At 33.3% G+C, this 23,509-nt stretch overlaps 1 protein-coding gene across 5 annotated transcripts in view; it reads right to left on the bottom strand.

Moving 5' to 3' along the window:
- Positions 1-23,509, bottom strand: part of Rpgrip1l (RPGRIP1 like) — a 106,826-nt gene that overhangs the window by 57,701 nt on the left and 25,616 nt on the right. For all 5 annotated transcript variants that reach the window (XR_010046923.1, XM_063247095.1, XM_063247094.1 and 2 more), the window contains exons 9-16: positions 22,869-22,942; positions 17,163-17,302; positions 12,072-12,178; positions 11,743-11,793; positions 10,708-10,887; positions 10,055-10,172; positions 5,154-5,606; positions 1,624-1,775 (exon numbers count right to left, since the gene is read on the bottom strand). Coding sequence is in view for 4 of the 5 variants with exons in the window: in XM_063247095.1 (XP_063103165.1) it covers positions 1,624-1,775; positions 5,154-5,606; positions 10,055-10,172; positions 10,708-10,887; positions 11,743-11,793; positions 12,072-12,178; positions 17,163-17,302; positions 22,869-22,942 (1,275 nt within the window). In the remaining variant the exon portion in view is untranslated. The remainder of the gene's footprint in view (positions 1-1,623; positions 1,776-5,153; positions 5,607-10,054; positions 10,173-10,707; positions 10,888-11,742; positions 11,794-12,071; positions 12,179-17,162; positions 17,303-22,868; positions 22,943-23,509) is intronic.

Below are 23,509 nucleotides of genomic sequence, written 5' to 3'. Positions count from 1 at the left end.
TCTGAAAGGCCAAGTAGAATTATTTAAAAAGTATCTCCTCTACAAATCTAATCATAAAAGCTAAAAATGCAGCAGTAAATGACTTATGCAAGCCAGAATCTGGGAATGTAAAAACCTTTAAACTACAAAACCAAACAAATACTTTGGCACTCTAATAATTCCCGTTTCCCAAAGTATGTTGGTGAAGCATACTAACCAAAGTGTGTGTGTGTGTGAGGCGAGGAATCTATGAGAAGCACGTGCCATTGTTTCTTAAGTTTGGGAACTTATTATGTATGTCATGGCTGGTTAAGTGAAACTTACAGAAATCAATTCATCTGACAAAAACAACAGAAAGAGAACTTTAAGGTTATAAGGATATTTCATGAAAATCTACAGCAGCAATATGATTGAGCCTTAGAAAGATAATAGGTCTTTGAAAACTGCCAGAATTTATTCTCTGGTCTTCATTGATCATTATTTATTCTCGTCAAACCCATTTTTAAAAAAATTTCCTTTGGTTGACTAACATGGTAGAAGGTGGTGGACAAGACTACCAATTTCACATGTTTCAGGTATGAAGAATTTTGTTTTCTCTTGACCTCAAAAGGCAAAATTTGATTGGTCCAACTGGAAACGGGTGTATATTCTCAAAGATTAGTTATAATTGGATGGGATGCAGAAGAAAATAGGATCATCTGACATAAATCTGGCCATAAGGATCAGGCTCCAGAGATTGGGGGGGGGTGCAGCTTGCAGGAAAAAAATATGAACTGAACATACATTCTAAAATGTTTCTTCTGTGTGTGCTCTGTGGTTGCCTCTGGTTGAGGCATTTCCCCAAGAAAGCATTACACACATGAAACCCTAAAGTCAAGAACCCTATTTCACTATGCTCAATTCAGTGTTTCTGCATTCGTAGGATCATGGAATTCATGAAGAAATATGGTCATTAAGGTTTCACAAAATATAGTTTGGAAAATCATGCCTTAGGGAATTACATGTAAATTCCCAGATCTCAACAAGAAAGTATTTATTTTGGATTCTGCTTTGTACTTCAGAAACCTAACTTGAGGAAAGAGTTTGAAAGCACAGTAAATACTAGTGTAGTATTAGTTATCTGGTCTTTAATAGGGGAAGTTGTTAATGAAAGATTTCCAATGTGTGTTTAAATAATACAATCACGTTTTTTTCAAAAGTTTCCTGAGTAGCACAGGCAGTTATTTTGTGTTGATGGAATAGTTCTGTATCTTGATCATGGTGATGGTTATATGAATCTATTCACACGATAAATCTGCACAGAATGACAACATGATGACATAAGCACACCACACACAAATGAGTGCATGTAAAAACTGATGAAATCTGAGTAAAGCATGGAGTTGAAGTACTGTAACAATGTCAATTCCCTGGTTTTATTTAATACTATAGTTACATAAGATGTTACATCTGGGTGAGGCATTCATAGGACCTCTGCATTATCTTTGCTACTACTTCAGAGTGTATACACATTCCAAAATACAAGGTTAAAAAAAAAGCCATTTGATGGCTGCGAAAGAAAGAGATTTCAGTTTAAAGCATGAGATATAAGGAAATATTTTAAAATTTCATTGTCATAAAAGTCTTAAACTCAAACAAGCTTACCGATTGCATTTGCTCTGGCCCCTTAATATTTGATGTTATGTATCCTAAAGCCTTTGCTCGTTCTTGATAAAGTCGAATTGCTTGATTCATGGGAACTCTTAATTGGAACCAGTATTCCACTGTGCCAAAATTTGGCACGTCTCCTTTAGTTCCTACAAATCAATACATAACCCACTATTAAAACAGTCTCATTAAGTGAAAAAATACATCAATGGTATTATGTATTCAATTATAAATTTTATATGAGTGAAATATAACAGCTAGCACAAATGACGTGGCAAATAACAGATGAAGAAAAGTTACATTTGAAGTATGAATTTCATTGTATAATGAATATTAATAAAGTGCTGTGTCAAACTACGATTGAGATATCCCAATTCATACTATTTCAAAGCTTCTGAAATAAAAAGAAAAATCAAAACACTGAATTATACACTCTATATTCTTTCTGATGTTATAGTTCCTTTTAAAAAACAAGTTACACTCAATCTAGTTTGATACTTGCAATATTTGTTATAACCTCAAAATCATAAATATGACAATTTTACATTTTTTCGTTTTTGATATTCCACACTCTAATTCAAGTTTTGAGAAATTTTTGGCATCCCATCATTTCTTGCAAAGAAATATAGGGGAGAATGCCACAGTAATATAAAATATGAAGTCTGCCAAAAAATGTATATACACTTAAACAGTTCACCATATTAATAAATGTCTGGAAACTACTGGTCACCACTTAAAGTAACTCTTGTAGTACTAGAGAGCAAAAGTAACTTGGATTAATCTCATGATATCTCAATAAATTTAGTATTAAAATATTTATACAAGTTTTTGTTTTTCGGATGTATGTACTTTTTGGTGGACTCTGCATGTACTATATTCAGGACACCCTTGTGTGGTATCTGCCCTCTCCACCCCTGGTATTCCTCTCAACTCTGGTAGCTCTTCTTTTTCTCTGTGATGACTTCCTTTTAACAGCCTGATGCTTCTTGCACAGACCTTGGATGTCCTTGAGTGCTTTGGCCTGTTCTCTCACAAGCATGCAGCCTGTACACCAACCACACAGTGTCTTGAGGACCAGGGCTGTAATTTCCATCCACATATTTCTACCAGAGGGACTAGTAAATAATGTCAGTTTTTGTCAAATAGAGAACATTCTCTACATACACTTTTCTGAACACTTCATGTTAGTAAAATATTAATCCCTCATTAATTTTTTTTTTTTTTGCTAAGGGTTATTCCTAAAGCATACTGATATGATTTAATAAATTCCATCATTTCTTATTTATTTATTTTTTAAAAGGTAAGGGGATTTTACATTTATTAAAGGTAGGAAAAGAAATATGCTCTGCAGAGTGAGTTTGGGCCAAAGAAGGAAAAAAGTATACAGTGTGAGAGCAGACCACTGTGAAAGAAAGAGCACAGTGGTGACCCATTGTTTATTAAAAAGCCCTAGAAGAATAATTAACATGCACACATATTTGCTTATGTATAGATAATTTTGCAGTCTTTGGGGCTGGTCATGGCTGGAGAACAGGAAAGAGAGAAAACATTTATACTAAAATGATTTTTGAGTCATGAACGTATTATATATGCAGTCACTCAATCCCTCCCTAGACACCAAATCATCCTTCTTCCTTCTTGAAATAGTTTAGTTGGCTTCTAGGATACCACATATTCTTAGTTTTCCCCCCACAACTCTGGCCATGCCTTAATTTTCTTTGTGTGTTCTTCTTTTCCCTGAACCTAAATTTTGGAGTTTCCTAAGGCTTAGTCCTTGGCCACCTTCTCTTGTTTAACTATTTTCAATTTTTATGATATTATCCACCTGGAAGGCTTAAAATTTATTCTATGTATGTGATGGTTAATTTTTTTTTTATCGGTACTGGGGATCGAACTCACAATTGCCTGCTTTCAAGGCAGGTGCTTATGTGGCTGAACTAAATCCCAGCCCCTGATGGTTAATCTTGATTGTCATCATGATTAGCAACTCCCAGGAGATTACTAAAGCACACTTCTGTGCTTGTTGGGCTTGGGCACAGGGGTGTGAACTTAGGGACTGTTTGGTCCCTGGGCCCCTTTGTTCTGGTTCCTCCCTTACATTGCTTCCACAAGGTCACCTCTATCATGTCCTTTCTCCACATGATTTCTGCCTTGGAGATGGCTTACCATGGGCTGAATCATCTGAAACCATAAGCCAAAATAAACTTCTCCTGTACTGAGTTGCAGATGTCAGGTGTTCTGTCTCAGCAATGGGAAAGCTGATTAATAATGACTCTTAAAAATTTATTTCTCTGCTGGGGATTTACCTCAACAGCACAAGCATCTGCCTGGCAAGCGCAAGGTCATGTGTTTGATCTCTGGTACCAAAAAAAAAAAAAGTTTATGTCTTCATCTTACCCTTCAGACTAGTTTATCCAATGGCCTATCTGACATTTCCACTTGGATATATAATAGACACGTCAATCTTAATTTGTCCAAATGAGAATTCTTGACTTTCTTCCTTGGATTTTTTACTTTCATAGTCTTCCCTTTCTCAGTTAATGGCATCACTGTTCTCTTAGTGGTTTATGCTATAAATTCTTGCCTCCTCTGATTCCATCAACACCCCGCATTTAACTGAGAAGCAAACAAGATTTGTCTTCAAGAAGACAAAATACATACTACACATGATCATTTCTTAACCTTTTTATTATCATCTTAATCCAAGCCATTATTATCTTTCCATAGAAAATGCAAATAGCTTGCAAATGGTCCTATTTTTCATCTTGCTCACTAAAGACTATTCGTGTTTTTTTTTTTTTTTTGTACCAGGAATTGAACTCAGGACCTTGCACTTGCCAGGCAGACACTAAGCCACTGAGCTATACCCCCACCGCAACTAAAGACTATTTTTGTCACACTACTCAGGTTGAGTTTTGTAAAACCCAAAAGAAAGCCAAACTCCTCACTATGACATATAAGGCTCCACGAGATGAACTGGTCCCTGTTTATTGGTTTAATTTTATTTTTGCTCAAGATACTGGCCTTCTTGTTCTTCCTCCAACATTCAGGTTTTGTTCTTCCCTCAGATCTTTGCTTTTTGCTATTTCCCTGGCCCCAGGCTCCAAAACATTCTTGTCCTATATCTGGGTGTGGATCTTCATCCTGGTCTCTATCAATGGCAATCTCTCAGGGAAGCCTTTATCTGACCTAGCAACCTTCTAACTCTCTCTTTACCTTTTGCTTTGATTTTTTCTCATATCTGAAAATATGTATTGCTTGTTTTCCCCTCTAAAAGTTTAACTAAGCTATAGGCTTTTTTGTTTGTTTGTTTACCACTGAATGGCATTCCTAATACTTAGTACTAATGATAATTAAAATTTGATTAAGGTAATATGATTAATGCATAATTAAACAAGGGTATCAATATAATAAACATCTGAATTTATACTGTCCAAATTCAAAAGGCACCTTTTATTATGAGAAAATACTAAAACACCAATACGTAGACTAAGCCAGTGATTTGAACACAAAAAACTTATACTTACCAACTAAACTTGCTGTGCAAAATATTCGACCACTTTTTTCTAGAATTTCATGGAATCTCAATTGACATGCTGCGATTGTTTCATAATCTGTACTATAAGCTTGGTGGACCTCAAGGGTGATAGTATTCTTCTGAATATATTGCAAAAATAAGTCATCAACATGAACAAGATATTGAGAAGTGAAGTTATATTTTGGGTGAAGGCCTCGCACTAGGGGAGTTGTCTGTAGTTCAAAATCATAGAAAGCATAGGTGCAGAAAGTGACAGGCTCTTTATCTCCTGATGCCTGTAAAACTTCAGAAGAAAAGGTTACTTTGTTGATATGGATTTCAAATAGATTTTCGCCTCGTTCTAGGTGGATGGTCTCATCAAATTCATCGACAGAGTCATCTGGCATGATTTCTGGTTTAAATTTGTACTGCTTGGTGCCATAGGCAATATCCTTCAATTGGGCTGCAAGAAGAAACATACACAGTTTAGATATTTTAAAATATTGACGTATGAAAATGTGAATTGGTCTTTGAAGTGCTATGAGGTGCTTTTAGTGAATAGTCGTAAATGTAAATTTACTTTTTCTGTAACACTCTACTAAACAGAAATTAATCATTTGTTTTTATATCAATCATTAAAAGACAACAAAGTACTACTTCAAGTTATATGCAACTGTAATTTTTCAGTGTAAAATTTAAAAAATTACAACTTCAGCTATAATATAGCCTAAACTAGAGAAAAGTGAAAAAGGAAAAGCAGGCCTCTGAATGGACAGCCAAGTTCAATATTTGGATTTCATCTGCTCTTCTGCTCTATTATATTTTCTCCTTTAAAGCCAACTGCTCTTTTCACAGACTCCTTCCTTGCACCTTAGTAAGGCATATGAAGTGTGACTAAGAAAATAAAGTGAATGTTTAAAAATTTATTATAGTAAAAGACCATTGCAATTAATTTCCGTGGAATATTCCCCATCATTTTGAGCATTTACCCCATTATACCTGCCATTTTCTGAAGTAGTTCCGAAAGCCCTCTCATGAGTGTTTGTGGCTGCCTCAGCAGCATTAATGGACTGAAAACATTTGCTTTAATGGCCATTTTGGGGAAGTGTCACACAGTGCCTGACCCAATGAATCAGGTGGATGAGGATATATTAATGTTTTTACAAACTTCCCTTTCTGGTGGATGGCTTTTGGCAACAGTATTCACTGTTTTTGATCATACATTATACAGATATTCATGAAAGGGAAATTCCTGATTAGCTGCAGAAACTGGCAAGAATGATAAGTGTATCTGAAACAGATTGTATTTTGAGGTGTGTTAATAACATTGTGGCTTTCACATTAATACATTTAAAAAATTTGAAGTCACTGTATATTTTGATGACACCTTAAGTGGGAGAGATGTTTATTATCTTGTCAGTGGTGATGGCTTGATAGCTGTATACATAGGTCCAAACTAATCAAGTTGTATACTTTAAATGTGAAGCTTAAAGTATATTAATTATACTTTTATAAGGCAGAGAGAGACAAATCTTTTTATACACATTTTCTTCTAATAGTACACTCAATTGTATACATGTGTGTTCAACTACTCGTAGGATGGACCCTCATGCAAATGGAATCTGCTTTACTTTATTGTGAAACTACTTCAGAAAAGGTCACCAAATAATCAGTTGATCACTAGATTCAGTGAATACTGGACCTTGTATTACTTGATTTCTTTGCTTCATTTGAGACTGATGAACATTTTCCTCTGCCTTGTTTTCCAAGTCATTGTCTCCCATGCTTTACTTATTTTTGTTTCATTCTTTAGGGGTTTCTCTTTTTCTGATAGTCGCTGGGTTTTTAATTCTTTTCTTAGTGAACATACTCTCATGGGTGATCTCATCCACTTTCATGACTTTTTCTACAATAACCATGCTGAAAGTGTCCACGTTTATATTTCTAATTCAGATTTTCCTTCTAAATTCTAGACCTATATATATATCTAATGTTTTACTTTACCCTCTTTCTCCTTGAGATATCCTAAAGGCATATCAAACTCAATATATCCCAAATAGAAAGTGTCGTATTACCTGCTAGCTATTTTTGTACCTTGAATTTTAGGTGATGGTGTTAGCATTCATCCAGCTGTCCACACTAGAGCCAGACTCATCCCGGTTTCCTTTTTATGTTACTCTGCTCAGGTCTATAGGGTCACTAGTATCAACATTATTTCCTGCATTGTCATCAGATTTGTCTTTGTCCTATCTTCATTATGTCTTTTTTACATTTTCAGTTTATAACTTAGATTAATATAGAATTCAAAATGTTTCCTTCTTTCAGGTCTCTCTCATTTGTCTAGTACCTGTAGTATAATGTCCAAAGTGCAACAGTAAAAAAGCATGTAAAAAGTCCCTTAGTGGTTCTTAAGGCTAATAAGATTTAAAGTTATCAGGGTGGCAAATGAGAGCCTCTAATTTTGTTCTTTTACCTTTTCTCCAGATTCCCCTCCCTTTACTAATCCAGAGCTCTACTGGTTGAATCTACAGTGCAGTTTCTCAGTTGTATTGCAGTTTGACAGCTGGAGCATTTTTACTTCTTTTGCTAGCTGGAGTATGCTTCACAGCTTTCACTTAGAGGTAGTCTGTCTTTTTCATGGGTGAGTCATTTTTAAAGATTCCCACACTTACTGTGTAGTTTTCCCTGAAGTTTGAGGTTGGAATAGGCATTCTGTCATCAGTGTTTCCTGCATACTTGCTGTGATATAAACGTGTTCCCCAAAGTGGATTTACTGTGAAAGTGGCTTAGTCCCCTCATGCTTTCTCTTTTGAATGCTTTCTGTTTTGTCTTCTGCCACGGGATGAGTGCAAAGGTACTTGCCAGAAACAGCACCTTTCAATTTGGACTTCTCCGCCTCCAGAACAGTAAAAAGTAAATCTCTGGGCCTGGGAGTGTAGCTCAGTGGTAAAGCACATATTTACCATGTGTGAAATCCTGGATTTGAGCCCCAGAATAAAAAACAAAACAAACTTTTGTTCTTTATAAATACCCAGTCCTCAACATTCTATTATGGTAGTACCAAATGGACTAAGACAAGACCTTCTGCATTTTCTTAGCTTCACATTCTTTAAAGTATAGTCATCTATATATCTGTAAGTCTACATCTTAGGAGCTCCTTGAAGTTGGTATCTCAGTTGTTAGCCTATTTATACTCTTACTGGCTAGCACTTTGCTTAGAATTCAATAGGAGCTTGATCATGTTTACGCAATGAGTCAATGAACTGAGGGGACAGATTTGGTAAGACTTGAAAAGCAGAAAAATTCTTAACTCTGTGACCTCTCTTTTAATCAAGAAAATTCTATTAAGCAAATTTTTATTGAGTACTACTTGGAATAAAAGGTACACACTGCTCCTTAACTTTTGGAAAGCACTGTTCAATGAGATAAAAATATTTATTTCATCCTTTTTCATACAGTAGAGTTTCTCAAAGTGTGGTCTGGGTATCCATGAGACTTTCTAAAATTGTGTTGGGGTCTATGTGATCAAAACAGTTTTTATAGTAATACTAAGATGTTATTCACTTTTTTATTTTTAATCCTCCTACAAGTGTACAACAGTTTCTCAGAGGCTAGATGATACATAATATCATAACAGATTAAATGCAGAAACAGATGCAATAATACAGCTGTTTTCTATTAAGTTAGGCTCTAACAAGACTTACAAAGATGTTAAAAAATCTAAAATAATTTTTAAAAATTTAAAATGATGCTACTCATTCTTTTCACAAGTTTTTAAGCTTTCTGGGAGATTGTAGAGGGCAGCATAGTTACTTGTATACCTTTGCCTGAAGAACAGACTTCCTTGTCTTAGGATCACCGTACATGGACCAGTAAAGGCATGAAGTGGACACCTGCTTAGCCAGCCAGGTTAGCTGAATCAACCCTGCTGATCATAGAGGTGATAAATGTCACAGGCAGATGTCACATCTTTCATAGTTTTTTAAGGATGTAATTTTATATAAAGATTACTATAATTTATGCTAACATTTAATATATTTAATTTTAATTATGTTAACATGAATTATAAATATTTTTAAAATTTCTCAGTTAATATGATAAATATGTCTGTGACGAGGCCTTTAGGATCCTCAATTGTTTTTAAGAATGCAAAATTGCTGCTAGCATAGATGACTGAATTAAATATTGTATGGGAGTGGAAATGAGACTAATATTTTTCACTGTGGAACCTACATTGTGCTTACACAGAAAATGCAAGACTTAACAGCCGAAGCTCACTTACCTATTCGCCTAAAATATTTTCTAAGTGCACTGGAGGAAAACTGGGTAGGTAAGGGGCAAGCTAGTGTTTAATGTCTCACACCTGAATTTGAATAACGTACAGTAATTTTTAAATAAAGTCATGGACTCAGAACCTCAGAACCTCTAGGGGAGGGGCTAATAAGCCAATCCTCAATAAGCTCCTGTCATGATTTAGAGTTAGATTCTGAAGCAGAGAAGGGTGTATCTGGAGGTCAAGGCAGAAAGAAAGCTGAGGGACAGCAATAACGAAAGCAGGGTAGTGGGTCAGAGGAAGATGAAGCTTACAAAAGCAAGCAGATCTGTTTGGTTGAGGTGTGCAGGTGTGTACTGAGAAGAGACATCACAAAGGCGGTGGTAAATCTGAATCTGCGATAGTTTATGAAATTCTTTTAAATCTTAACCTGCAACACTGAATTCAAAAGGCAGTGGGGACTTAAACTTTTTGAGTAGGAAAGAATCAGATGAAACCAGTATTTCCAGTAACTTACAATTATGAATTGAGAAAAAATACAGCAAAAAGACATTATGAGTGAAGATTTGGACGACATTTCCTGCTTTTATAAACTCACTCCTTTATTCCCTGTAAATAAGAAACTGTATATGTTGTACCTTCTAATTTCTGGATGCGAGCAGCCCTGATATCAAGGAGGTGAACGTATTGTTCTACTTTGAGTTCATACCCTTGCTGCAAATTTTCCATTTTATGGGTCACTGCCTGCACTTCCATCTAAAAAATAAGAAATTACAAGTTTTAATATGTATGATTAGTTTCATTTTTCCAAAGCTACTATAATTTAAGCATTTTTTAGATCCCAGAATATCAAGAGTTACAAACTATGGCATTTTGACCTTGAATAGCTTATTATTTAGAATATCATGTGTGGAGGTATTCAGAAAACAGTATTAAATGAACCAACTCTTGGTTCTTTTTTATGAAGATGAGTTCGTTTCATTAAATGTTAATACAGGTACTGTGGCAGGACTGCAGGGTAACTCCTTAGCAGAATATGCTAACACTAGCGAGGCGAGCGAGTTCATTAGCACTATTCCTCCTCCTAAACCAGAAATGTTAAAGACATTGTTTACTTTTACAGTAAACTTCTGACTACTTATTCACAAGGCTAAATTCCAGGTGTATGGTAATGCATATTAATAGATGATAAGACTAAAACAGATGATAACATACTATACTTCTGAAAAAACAAACTATTAGTTGGTATAGGAAAGAAATTATATCCTCTCAATTTAGTGTATTATATTACCTGATAATCTTTATTAATCTTATGTTGCATTATTAACATGTTTCTTGTCTTTTCAAGTTCTTGCACTGTTTCTGCATGAGTTGCTTGTAGCTCTCTCATGGAACGTTCTATATCTTTATTAATTTTACTGTCAACTTTCTCTAAAAAGAAAAGATCACCATTTTTTTGTTCTTTTTGAGCCTAAAACAGAAATATTTTATTACTTCAATAAGAATTTCTAAAATGTGATCATATGAATAAATGTAGCAACAACAAGAAACAATCATTGACTAAAACCACCTATTTCTATTTTTCTTTATGGAATAAAGCAGTTATAATACATATATTTGGATAAACATTTGGAACAGTTACAGATAAATAAAAGTTTATTACTTCTTAACATGAAAAGAATCATGTACATGTACTTCTATTTTTTCATTTGATTAAAATGTACATTTCAATCTAAAAGGAAAGAAGCACTTTTTTGTCTTCTTGTAAATAACAGAAAATTCCAGAACTAGAAAATATCTTATTGTAATTTAGTATTTAACTTACAACCTTGAAAGCCCAGCATTCTTAGGATAGAAAATTATTGATTAATTTTATAGTGAGGCAAGTGAAAGTAAAATGCTTGTTACAGTTAAAGTGCTTCAAATAATAACTTCTGCAGTCTAATTTCATGTAGTCTTGATGTCATTTGAAATACACATATGTTGGGGCTGTGGATTTAGCTCAGCAGCATAAGTACCTGCCTTGCAAGCCGGCGGTCATGAGTTCGATCCCTGGTACTGATAAAAATGAAAAAGACAAAAAAAAAAAAAAAAAAAAAAAAAAAAGAAATACACATATGCTGTAACTATCATCTGACCACTTTACTGCATCTTAGTAGAGTTGATATGTGATACACACACATACCCATTTGTAAAAGATGCACTAAATTCAGAAGCTGTGTACATAATTCACTCTCCAAATACAATGGTTTTATATAAAGGCCATCATTATTTTTAAACAGGTTATTTCAAGACATCAAATCCATCATGAAGTTTAGAAAGTTACCTTCAGAAGCAGTAGAGCATCACTCAGTTCATCAGCACTAATATCACTCTCCTGCAACAGATTAAGTAAAAGCTCAAAATGAGATATTAATGGAATGTGCAAAACACATGCCAACTATTCAGATTATCCTGATGTACATAATAAACTAATAGTACAAATTAATAAACTAAATATAAGGCATTCTAGCTATCCATAATACCTATGCAAAACAGAAACTGTCTGATACTAAGAATTAAAGTACCTTTTGTTTTGCAGGATGGTGTTTTCTCTATGATAAAATATGTAAATAAAAATTTTGAGTTTATTTCCTAAATAAGAAAATAATTCACCTGGTTGAAAAACTTCATGCGGTTTTTAAGTTCATCAAGTTGCTCCTTTTGTTCCAGATACTGTAACTGTAGATCTCTATTCTCTTGCGTGAGTTTCTCATTTTGGTCTTAAAAATAAAATCAATGCAATTAGAAAGGTAAGTGGGAATTAGATGTAAGAACACATTTTAAATTAATTTAATTCCAGTTACACACCAAGCTTGATCTAGTATTGTACAGGTCAGAGAGGAAATTGAGCTAGCACCTAAACAAAGGCAGCAGGGAAATGAAGAACAAATGAACACTATCATGTGTCTACCATATGATTCACTTGCTTATCAAAAACTTAAGACTTAAGTTCACAGTATTAATATAAGGAAATTGTGGTCTCTAGGACTTCAAAGGAACAGTCTATTTAAAATGCCTAAGAATATATGTTGCTAAATCCATAATTTTTACTTACTTATTAAAGGTCCTGTAAAGCATGCAAAAAAGAATTTGTCTTTTAGTTTTCTAATTGACTGCTTTGAATTTTCTTTCTCCATCTTAGAATAAAGTCATTGCATTAAAAATAATTTATCTGATAAACTGTGAATCCATAATTTAATCAACTATCCTTCTAAAGAATCTATTCTAATAGATGAAACAGATTCTCAACCAGTGTGAGGTAGTATCAGTATTAATTCATGTGTGTTTTTTATTCAATCAGTTCATACTATTAATTAGTAGGAGACAGACTTATAGATATCATTAATGAATGGATTATATTTGGGTTTTCTGCCTACATACTCATTTACTGTGACGTGCAAATGGGTAAAAACAAAGTTACAGAAGACAGCAAATTCGTAAAGAAACTAAGCCTAATTTATTCTGCATTAAACATATTTAACTTTTTAAAAAAGCATAATAGCTAGCTAACAAATTCACTGCATACTTCTGTCTCCTACTCCTAAGTGTACTCCTCACTGGGGCTTCTCGTGGCAGCAGTATCCTCCTCTGCTGCCTCCCTGAGGACTAACCCTAAACCCTGTCATCCAAAGTGTCTCCACTAATTTCATTCTGCCCTCAACGATTTATGTTTATCATAAGTTCTCAATTTAAGTTGTACATTTTTGTTTCCTTTTTGTAAAAAAAAAAAAAAGAAATCAACATGTTTGCCAAGAATTCTTTCCATGAATGCATTTGCATTCTGACTGCATTTTATACAAAAATATGTTTCTGACTTTTATAAGGCTTTGTGTTCCGAAGTTATAAATATCACATATAAGTAAGAATGTTAAATTACACAGTTAAGAAATGGAATAAACTTGGATGGTTTACATGTTACATATTTCCTGACAATCTGAAGTTTTAAAAAAATGTACCCCAAGGGTATACAGAGATACAGAGCCATTTTAACGACAAACATATAAACACAGATAGAAGGTTAAAAGGTTAGCCCATAGTACAAGTTGCTTATATCTGGTGAACTAAAAGGATTTGCAAATGTGTAAAATACTTGGAAGACTTGAAGATAAATAGCTATTTTTACTAAACAGCTATCTTTTTAACTAAAAACTAGTTTTTATGAGATAAGCTTCTTTTAATAAGAACTAGAATAAGAATATGAGGCGTATTATTAAATCAACAACTAGACAGAATGATTTGTAACACCGGCAATATTGAGGGCAAAATAATTTCATTGTATGGCCAACAAAACATACAGGGGTTCTAAGACTCAGTTGAAGTATAAAGTACAAAGTGAAGACAAGATAATTATTCTATCTTAGCTCAAACACACTGTATATTCTGATTATTACTTTTATACTCCAGTTTTCTCTTATAAGAATGATACACTAATTGGTACAAATGAACTTAGACATTTCTATACTTCACTCATTTCTGTTTTAAGAACTATGTCCCCAGTCACTGATATTTTTATTTTTTTTAGTCACTGATATTTTTAAAACTAGGATACTATCAGTGAGGAAATAATTTAATGGGAGAAGACATTGTTGAGTATCTTTAATCATCTCTCTACTGAATTTACGTAGAATGATATACTTTATTTTTCCTTTCTCAAATTGTTTATTGAGGATATAATTCTTGGGTCTTAAAAAGTACTGAAATGCTACATTTCAAAGAGGAAACATGCATGCTGAATTATAATATGAAAAATAAAAGTGCTCTGTACAAGATGAAAAATAACCTTACCTTATGATTTGACCAAAAGCAGGTTAAACTAAACAGAATTTTATTCAAATGAGATAACATTTCACTCTTTTAAACTTATGTTCTTCTAGTATACCACTAATAAGCAGAGTGCAGAGAACAATCCAACTAAACAATTTTCAGAGCTCCTTTGTGCTAATATCTTCAGCTGTGATCAATATAACCATATGTATTATGCTGAATTATGCATTTCAGCTAAAGATAGAAAGGAACTTTCAAAAGCAAGCCCTTAAACACATGCAGTTAATTTAAGCATTAACCAAATGCAAGCTGCATTTACATATCCTTCCCCCGCATATTCACACAATCTGAAACTAATTTGTACCTTGAATAAAGAGGTGAGTATTCTTTAAAAATAATTTGCCAGTTAGATGAATGACTACAAGAAGCAGGGAAACATCTTCTGGCAAAGAACATTTGATACATGAAAAGGTAAATGTGTGAGGAGACTTCAAAGTAAAATTAAACAATTTCAAAATCCGTTACAGAAAGAAACTTTCTCAATATTAAAAGATTTTCGTAATTAGACAGTTTCAATTTTTTATTTATTATCCCCCTGGGGGAAAAACAGTTAAAGGCTGTGATATTTTTCTTATAACCTATTGTAACATTTTCTACAAAGAAACAAAATTTAAGTCTTTAGAATTCTAAGCCTGAACTTTTCAAAGAAAAATAACTGGAAAATAACAAACTTTTCTTTAGAATATAATTGTACACACATGTAAAGATTTGTGTAAAAAGATGTTGCTTAAGGTACTTAAAATGAAGTCACTTAAATATTTACCAACAGAAGATTGTTAAATACTCTATGGTTGAAAATGATGATGTAGATAAAAATTTATACTCAAGGAATGATTTCACAATGCATTTAAATAAAAAGCACATTATTTAACTGTGTCTATACATACAAAAAATAGCTCGGAAAAGACATTCATCAAATATTAGCAGTGACTATGTTGAGGGTTATGAAATTAAGTAATTGGAATTTTCTGTTTACTGGACTTTCTTCATAGTGTACGTGAATTGTACTAGTCAAAACCCCCCAAAAGATGTCATTAAAAAAGATGAAGATGGAGTAGATAAATTAAAATACCTTAGGAACTATAATAATTAATGATTAAAAGATCATCTCAGAATTATTTTAATAACAATAAACAAGTTTAGTAACAATTAACAGGTTTAGAAAACAAAACAGATTCTACCCTGTTCAGAAGACATTGTTGAGCTGGGGACACAGCTAAGTGATATAGCACTTGCTTAAAGTTCACAAAGCCCTCGGTTCAATCCCCAGCACAACCAAGAAAAAGAATTTCTTTTCAGAGCAACTTAGATGCCTGCAAGATAATAGTTTTAGAATTCTTGAAATCTAAGGAAATATAAAAAGGATAGAAATATCTCATTTCCTTTTCCTTTAAGAATGATTATCTGTTTTTGGAAAAGAGAAAAAGAATACGGAGCACTTTCATTTCCTTCAGTGAACAAGAATTTATCAAGCAACTTCTTCTTAAGACAAAGCTTTCTATTAGGTATTTGATACTGTGGAAACACATCACCAGTTTATTACATTCATAATCTTCTAGGAAAATTCATAAATAATTTATTGTCAAATTTACTCACTTGGTTAATAAATATTGACCACTGTGTTTCATTGGAATTAAGATTCCTTTGATTATAAGATGTGTGTTTAGATTTTTTTTTTTCCTGAGACAGAGTTTTGGCATGCAGTTCAGCTTGGCCTTGAACTCACTATGTAGGTTCAGGTTGGCTCCAATTTGCAGTGGTTCTTCTGCTTCTGCCTCCCAAGTGCTGGGATTACATGTATGTGCATCACACAAGGCTTTGACTTGTTAAAATGTGAAAAATATGGCCAAAAGATGCTATCACTTAGAAGATAAATTACAATTTTAGCAATATTAAAAGGAAAAAATAATGTTCCCTTTAGTCAGTAAAATATGGCACTGTCACCTAAATGAACATATAATTTTTTAACTGAGTCTGTATTAAACTTTTAAACATTCTCATGCAACTGAATAGCCAATATTTCAAAGGAGCAACTTTCATATCGAAGTACTTGGGTTATTTAGTGCTTGAGCAAACAGATACATACTTGAACCAAATTCTGTATAGGCATGTGCAGATATCTTTAAAGATATGTTCAGATGAAAAGAAAAGGTATGTTCAGATGTCTTTAATTACAATAATTTTATTTCTGTGAGATAAGAAGGGTGAGACCTGTGACTCATAACATGATACCTACTGATGGCTAGTATTTTGGCAGGGATGTTTTCACAAAGTTTCCTAATATTTAAGTTCACGATCACAAACAGGTATCTCACAACCAGAGATCTTCCTGGTCCAACATATCAAAAACAGCAAGCAATTTCTACCACTCTGTCATCTTATGCTGCTTTTTTTCTTCCCTCGCTGCATTTGCCACTACCTGGCATACTCCATACTTACATAATTATTATCTGTTTTTCCTTGTTAAATTTATGTGTTATGAGGGCAAATACTTGGTTCTAGTCACTGCTATAGTCCCAGAACTTAGAATACTGCCTACAACATCCTGGTGCTCAATAAGTATTTAACTGTTGGATAAAGAAAGGCTCAGAATTCTGGAAAATTAAACAGAATTTAGGACTATCTAAATAAAAGCAAGTCTGAGGAAAAAATTATACATATGTATCTATGTATACCCTTTAATTTTTATTTTTGCTGAGTAAGGGAAATTTTGATTTATCAAGTGATAAATCCCTGAGAGTGGCTGGCTGTTAATTACAGCTGTGCTCCTAGTACACAGCAAGGTAACTGGCAACCGGCAAGCACTGTGAATACTGATTGATGTGTAGAGTAACCATCACATATATGAAACGAGTAAGTCAGTAGCTGTTTTATTTGTACCTCTTTCGCTTTTTAATCTGTCAAGGATTTCAGTTTTGTCTGTTAGGTCAGATTTTAAGGCAGTCTCGAGCTGAGCAATCTGTACTTTCAGCTGCTGTTCCTTTAACTTCCATTGCTCTTCATGGGCAGCACTGAAGGCACTACAAAACACACGTGACAGGCAAGGAAAGCTTGGAAATCAGCATCAACCGAAAATAATAAAGAGAAAAGCTTTTAGTGGCACAAAGACCACTGTCATCATGTCTTAGGAATTAAGTAAACATATGCTGGTCTGCTGCTGTTGAAACCAAGGCGCCTTTCTCAGGCTGCGGTTAGGGAACATGAAAGAGTTTGTGGGATGAGCAAAGGAACTGGCCTTAATTTAGAGCTCTAAAGTCAGAAAAATTGGCAGTGTACAGCTTTTGTGGGGCTAGTAAAGGAATTCAGATACTGTACATACTCCAGAGGAATCCACAATTCCAAACCTCAGCAACTGACACTGGATAAAACCATTCTTTCTCACTTACAAACCCTCTTAAGACAGAAAATGTCTTTCTACCTGATCTGTAATTCTGTAAAATTTTTAGTCTGGGATAATAACATATTCACAGAATGCTGACCACAAAATTATAGCATACTGAACCACAGGACAGCAATTCACATATTGATTAAGAAGTAGTAATAATACAGTTGTGTCCTAAAAATCCAAAAGCAATAATTTCACAACAAATAATTTTACTGGTAACACATGACTGGGATGAAAATGAATTCCCTATATCTAATAAAGAATAATGAATACAGAATTACTGTTCCTCAATAAAATGTAGCTGTTTCAATTTTTGTTAAAATTTGCTAATAATCAATCCTGAGCATATCTTAACAACCAGAAAAAGATATCTAAATGGTAGACAGAAGGAACACAATAAAAATTTGTTTATTTATTGCTTCCTGAATACTGATACAAATAATGGTGCTATCTGAGTGGCACTGACACTTAGGGAGATTTAAAAATGAAGGTCCTATGGCCAGGGATTCATATTTTCCTAAAACTCCCCAGGTGACAGCCAGGTTTTGGAAAAATTGATCTTGATCTGCATTTCAGCAGAAAACCATTATCTGTGAAGCTTGATTTGACTGAATAATCATCAACAGCTTTGACCCTTCTAGTTATTTAAACCCAGTAAGTGAAACAAAAATTTATAACATCAGTTTTTGTACTGATGATGAAATAAATGGAAAAGAAACATATTATTTAAAATTGCCCTTAATGTTGCTCCCAGCTAATCTTGAGGTTTTATTCCAAAAGAGATATCTTTCTGGGAGGCATAGCTTTCAATATTGCATATTCATTTCACATTCTGAATACTCTATTGCATTAAAAATGATATAACCTTGAAAACAAGTGAATTCTAGAAGCTCTTCTAAATATGATATCCGTTTCTCCCGTCAATGTTCTCATTTTACTTATGGAACCTTAAAAAATGCATGGATCTGATATACCAATATTTTAAGTTAATTTTAATAAAAGTGCAATTACCTAGACTTAAGTGACATTTATATAAAATACATACTTAAACACTAAATAAGGAATATCCCTTTACCAGTTCATTTTAAAATAAAAAACAAATACAGTTTCTGTGCTGGGCCAAATTCTATACAAGAAATATACACATTTATACAAGGATGTGAATATCTATATGTGCTTATATGTGTATAGGTATTTGTGTGTGTCCTGTATTATTGAAAACATGTACTGCCCGGAAAAAAATTAGCATGATGAAATAGGCAGTATACATTATATCAGATGCCAAAAATTAAAAACAGTAGTGTTCCAATAGCATTAGTACCAGCAAAAAGATCACCAACAGCTAATCTGGCAGAAACATCAGAAGCTGTATGTGTTTAAATTAAGAACAATTTAGCAGCCTGGTTTTTCCAAACCCACAAAATACTAGTGTAAATCAGCATAAGTCAGTCTGAATTTAGTCCACTGCTATCTTCCCTCTAAATTTAGGATTACATTCCACTGGAGTTTCATGAGGAATTCCTTTTGAATTTACTGTATTCCTCTATGCTTGGAGCCATCTGTGTAACTATAAATGGTAAACCACATCTGGCTCCATTTTCTTTGTAAGAGCTATATACATGATTAAATCTGCATATGAGAACAGTCTTTGAGAACCTTTTATTCATGAAAATGTTTTTGTATATTGCCAATAGTGATGACTGAGGGAGGATGATAGTCAAGTTTTTGTGTCCATTTTACTAAGTGACAAAATGTCAGTCTGCAGTGGAATGCCCGTGGTGCCTGTGGTCACTGGCATATCCACAGGCACTCAAGGGTCTCGGAATACTGTAAACAAACACCCTTGATCAAAAACATGATAAGATCAAAATAGAAGCCAAAGAATCCCTCTCTACCTCAGGTCTTTTTTTTTTTTTTCTGATAAGAAATTCCATTTATTCCAACGCTCAAGGGAATCCTAATGTGAGAGATGAGGAAGAATAAATTCTGAATCATCTATAAAAAATCCATAGGTACTTTATATAGGAAGATTGCAGGGGACAGGTGTTTGCTTTATGGAAACAGACCTCTGAAAGGCTATGGGTGGTCAGCAGTGCTCTTTTAAATTTTGAATATTAGATGACTATGTATCACAATATAAAAGCTTGATCCACCCAATTCTTAAAAAGGCTATTGTCATGAAATACATGAAAACTTTAAAAACAGGCATTAGATCAATGTCTCCCAAGGAGTTAGTAACTTCAAATCACCAACAGATTCTCTGGACCCAATTTCAAATTGACTGAACTGGAACTGACTGGTGTTGGTACTGGAGTGTGTGTGTGTGTGTGTGTGTGTGCGCACGCGCGCATGTTCAGAGGCGATGGTGTGGTGAAAGTAACATTTCAGTAAGTTTTCTAGGTTATTTGTCTATATTATAGTTGAAAGACCATTGCATTCACTAGTTACATGGCCCTAAAATTATACAAACTTCAAAAATAGAATATAGCTTTACCACATAATAATATAGAATTCCTATCTGACCAAATAGAAAGATTTAATTGTAAAAAATTCATTCTGAACTTTTAAATTGAAAATTTCTTACAGTTTTTATTCCTTGGCATTGTTCAAAAATGTTTTAGCATATTAAAAAACTCATACCAAATACTAACTTGAGGGTTTTATCTTACCACATGATTCTCTAATATGTCACATGCCAAGTAATAAACACATTCAACTTTCATTTGAGAAAGGAAGATGAGAATGTAATCTGTGAATCATATTTTTCTATTGAAAACTAGCCAATTTTTGAACAGCTAACAAATGCTCTCATTTTAAAAACATGTTATCATTATGACTAACCAAACAAGGAGTGTATGTAGTTTTTGATGAACATAAGTTGTTGGTAATGATGAGTAACAGTGCACTGAAACAAAGGAGCTGTAAGAATCTTAGAGATGGTGCTGATTTTTGTAGTTTTTCCAACTGTACTTGTGGAAACATTCTTAAAAAATGGTATTAGAGAATTCTGTGATTCCATTTACTATGCACATGTATTTGTTGAGTTTTGAGCTTAAATGACATTTTTTTGACATTAAATGTTTTGATACTCATTACACATATTTATTTCCATATACCTTATATAAAACTCAAGTGTAAATAGCATAATGAAGTCTGTTTTTAGTGTGTCAGGGAAAAAATGTAGCTCAAGCATAAAACTTAAAAAAAAAACCCTTCAAAGCCAGATTTATACTCTTAGATCATTTTCTAATATGGAAAGATAAAGTTTTATGGTGATTAAGTAAACATGAGAAAAATATGCCTGTCAAAATTCCATTTTTGCATTATTTCCTGCTTAGTTTGATGGTTTTTTTCCCAAGCAAGTATGCTCAGATAATTCTTACATTGACAAAAAGTAGACCATCTAAAAGTAATGGCCAAATGCACTTCTTTTCTTCTATTCAGACCATGTCAAATTATGTGAAATTATAAAATGCTTTAGATAAATGTAAATCAATGAGAATTTCTGAATGTATGACAATTCCATTACTTCATAAATATTTCCCTTTCACATAAACAATTTTCCAATGCAATTAAAAGTAGAGTGAAATAAACTGGAAAAAATTCAAATTTTAGTGTTAAAAGAATTGTTTCAGTTCTATAGTACAGCCTCACAATGCTGTGACTATACTAGTTTCTTCATTGTTCTGGAGTCTCAATTCTCTCATTTATAAAACAGAGGGGTAATATCTTTTCTGCCATCTAACTCTAATACAGTTATTATACAAACTGTATAATAACATTTCACATTTTCAAACACACATAGATATACACCAATACAAACCTATGCATTGTTCTATAGTGATGAAATATAAAACAGAAGATATAATAAATAAATTGGGTAAAATTAATCAGAGTTGATGAAAAAGAGCCTGGAATAAAATCCTGGGGCCAAATAATGTGGAAAGTGGTCATGGCAAATCCCACATAAAGCTTTTTAGTCAGCACACGCTAGGCTGATGGGCCCCGAGTATTATTTTAACTGATGCTCTATGGTAACCCTTAATACACTGAGCCACTGTACTGAGATATGCAACATTAATAGGTAAATTACATAAGTGATGCAGACCACTGGAATAATTCCTAACATTAATTTGAGTAACTTTTCAAAGTAAACCAAAACAAAAGCCTATCCACATACTCTCTCAAATTCTAGAGAGATACTTTAAAAAATATAAATTTAATTTATAAAATATAAGACACCATTTAAAAGTAAATGGTAGCTTAGATCACTGTTTTCTAAGGTTTCCGTAAATGAGTAATAGAAAATTTTCAATATACATATAGTTTTAAATACATATAAAATTTACTTTCACATAAACCTGTATTTATCAGAATCATAAACTAAAAAGATTTTAAGAATTACATACACGCAGAGAGAAATATGTATGTCACTTAACTTAGCTATGGAGGAGAACGATATTTCTAACATGACCAGATAGGATTAACTTCAAAAACACCATAATTATGAAGCAGATTAAAAGATTTAGTCTTTTAAAATGTATCTTGGGCTATGATGTCTATGTTTATCTTTTAAGGAAAAATGGTAACTGTTAAATAAACACCTGTATCTCTGCCAAGACAAGCATTCTCAGCTAACAAGCTGAACAGCCCAATGGAGAGACCAATGTAGGTTCAAATACAAGGGCTATTACTTCATATCTTTTTTTTTTTTTTTTGGTATTTTTTCATTTTTATCGGTACCAGGGATCGAACTCACGACTGCCTGCTTGCAAGGCAGGTGATTATGCCACTGAGCTAAATCCCCAGCCCCTACTTCATATCTTTAAGAGTATGAAATACCTCTCACAGTTACTTAGTTCTGGTGTGTCTATAAACGGGGCATTTACAATTCCTACATTCCATGAAGAATTAATACAACTGAATGTGGAATCCGTGAGGCTTGACCTTGTGTTCAACAAATGACAGTGGTTGTTACTGGCAACAAGCAATATGGTTTTCTGAGTAGTGACAGACTATTGCTGAGTAATAAGTTAAAAAACTTGTTACCAAGGCCCTTAAAAAACTTTTTTCTTTTGTAAACATACATATTTTTGCTATCTACCATTGCTAATTATTTAACCAGTATTATATATTAGAACAACAAATGCTTTGATATGAAAGTTCAAGAGAATCAAAGAACACATGGAATCATGATTTACCTGTTATAAAGTTTATCATAGTTTTCCTTTAAAAGTTCCCGCTCCTTTTCTAAATCATTAATTCGATCTTGCAGCTAAAATGAAAAAAGTACACATTAGGTGATTATTATAGAAAACCAAATGGAATAAGAATACTGTATGAGAGGAGGATAATATGGTTCAGCTTTGATTTCTAAACTGCAGCTGCTAACTACACCACTTACATTGTCTGTATTTAATTTAGCATTGATTTTTTTCCAATTGTTAAGTAAACATGAAATTAATATTCATGCTTTAATTTTGTAGAGACATAGGCACAATTTTATGGCAACATATGCCAGGACTCAATAAAGAATGTGTTAAGAGCTTGCTGTTAAATTCTGGAAGACATAATATTTTTTACTTTCTATGATGATGAATTTCATCATTACATTCATTTTGTATTAAGTTCCATTTGGCCATAAAAATAAAAGGATTAACTTCCTTAAGTGCAGGGTTTAAATAAACTGTCAATTACTATTTGCTCTGAAGACACAATTTCTTTTATTATTTGGAACTTGCAAATAGCCATTAGCATATCTTCTGAATAAACAAAATCAAATACCTTGTTTTAAACCAATGAATATTTTCAAAAATAAACTTGAAGTAGTAAGTATGTCCTT

Source organism: Cavia porcellus, unplaced genomic scaffold (genome assembly GCF_034190915.1).
Source record: "Cavia porcellus strain 051 isolate PalLab524CR breed Dunkin Hartley unplaced genomic scaffold, mCavPor4.1 scaffold_4, whole genome shotgun sequence".
Lineage (NCBI taxonomy): Eukaryota > Metazoa > Chordata > Mammalia > Rodentia > Caviidae > Cavia > Cavia porcellus.
This window is presented reverse-complemented; position numbering and strand designations above follow the sequence as displayed.